The sequence below is a fragment of the Lepeophtheirus salmonis genome, unplaced genomic scaffold, assembly GCF_016086655.4.
Source record: "Lepeophtheirus salmonis unplaced genomic scaffold, UVic_Lsal_1.4 unplaced_contig_10646_pilon, whole genome shotgun sequence".
In the NCBI taxonomy this organism is placed as follows: Eukaryota; Metazoa; Arthropoda; class Copepoda; order Siphonostomatoida; family Caligidae; genus Lepeophtheirus; species Lepeophtheirus salmonis.
The window spans coordinates 18,296-19,780 of record NW_027289186.1 but is presented as its reverse complement, the minus strand read 5'-3'; the positions used below and the strand labels follow the sequence as shown (position 1 = coordinate 19,780).

Below are 1,485 nucleotides of genomic sequence, written 5' to 3'. Positions count from 1 at the left end.
ATTTGAGAAATCTTTCAATGATTTAAACTTAAATATACGAAGGTCATTCTAGAAAATTAGTGACCCGTTGTCTAATAAACTATGAGACATGTATTAATTAAATATAATATGTATTTTAAATTATCATGTCACCTGTATCAATCCATGTTTCTGTTTTGCTCGTTCTTTTTCTAATACTTCAAAGAAAACAACATAGAGAAGGGTTCCTGCTGTCAATCCATTGAGAACCGTAATAGCAACTGTTTGTTCAGTTGATTCTTGATCATTTGCATTTGTAACAAAAAATTCCAATGATGATTCCAAGTGGGGAAATACTAGAGAATATACAAATCAAAGACACTACCATATTGCGACTTAATCCAGAAACAACAAACTGCATTCCAATCACGAATGCTATCACAAATTTATGAGAAGCTATGGCAAACAATAGATACCACACATGGTGTGAAGTTAAACCCAAGCCAATAGCCATTCCTTCGAATACAGAATGCAATCCAAGAGCTACAATAATGATAAAAGCTCTAAGTCCTGCTTTGAAATGACTAGATGAAGATAGAACTTCTTTAACAACGAACTCATGATTATGTCCTCCAGATAATGTTGACTCTCCATCCAAATGGCGTCCGGGTTTGCTCCATCTATGACTCAATAAATGTACAATTTCTTCGACAAAATAAATAAGTAAAAATCCAGCTAATGTTAAGATTTCAATCAGTGGAAAACCCGTGTCTGTCATGATTCCTTTTCCAACGGCTTCATTCATATGTTCGTTAGCTTCTGGTATCATGTGAGTGAGGCATGTTGTCAGGAGGACACCTGCTCCGAAGCATACAATGATAGTTATGATCAGTTCGAAAGCGTTTTTCTTTTTATCGTCATTTTTTATTTTTTTAATGTATGAGTTTAGTCCAAGGGGAATTAGACCAAAAATTATAGCAAAACCTCCGAGAATAATAACAGAGACAATTTTTGCAATGAGAATTTGATCCATTTTGAACTTTTAATAATGAATATGCAAAAACAAAATATCAATCAACAACTTTTAATTCCGTAATATTGACTGATGAAGAGAACAATTTCTGATTGAGGCTTCCTTCTTTCTCAAAATGAAAATGTAATAATCAAAGCAAGGTTTAAAACTATTTATATTCACTTTTCAGTCTCAAAAGATTTTTTTTATCACAACCGAATCATGATAAGAGATGCAAACTATTTTATGTATTTACTAGTGATGGGATTCGGTCTGAAAGCCTAGACCGGTCTCAGATCGTTAATTTTTTAGTTTCGCTGAACTAATTCGGTCCATCTATTTTATTGTTCAATGACGTCATACGAAGTTTAAACAGAGATTGCATGGATTAACTTTGATCCTGTCGTCTGTTATATATACAGTATTTGTTCTAGAACATATCGCTTACTTTTTAGATTTATTGAAAAACCCAATGACGGTTGATTTAAAAAAAATAAAAATAAATTGTCTCTCAT

General features: G+C 32.5%; 1 protein-coding gene across 1 annotated transcript; it reads right to left on the bottom strand.

Annotated features, from left to right (window-relative positions):
- Positions 1-314: 314 nt before the first annotated feature.
- On the bottom strand, positions 315-991 carry LOC121130685 (zinc transporter ZIP3-like). Its single transcript, XM_040726405.1, has 2 exons — positions 435-991; positions 315-393 (listed from the first exon to the last, which is right to left on the bottom strand). Exons 1-2 carry the CDS (start codon positions 989-991, stop codon positions 315-317), a joined length of 636 nt encoding a protein of 211 aa, XP_040582339.1.
- Positions 992-1,485: the final 494 nt, after the last annotated feature.

Coding starts and splice junctions, on each gene's coding strand:
- LOC121130685 (XM_040726405.1), bottom strand. CDS start 991: ATGGATCAAATTCTCATTGCAAAAATTGTCTCTGTTATTATTCTCGGA. Junction 394..434: donor TTAACTTCACACCATGTGTG/GTATCTATTGTT, acceptor AATTTGTGATAG/CATTCGTGATTGGAATGCAG.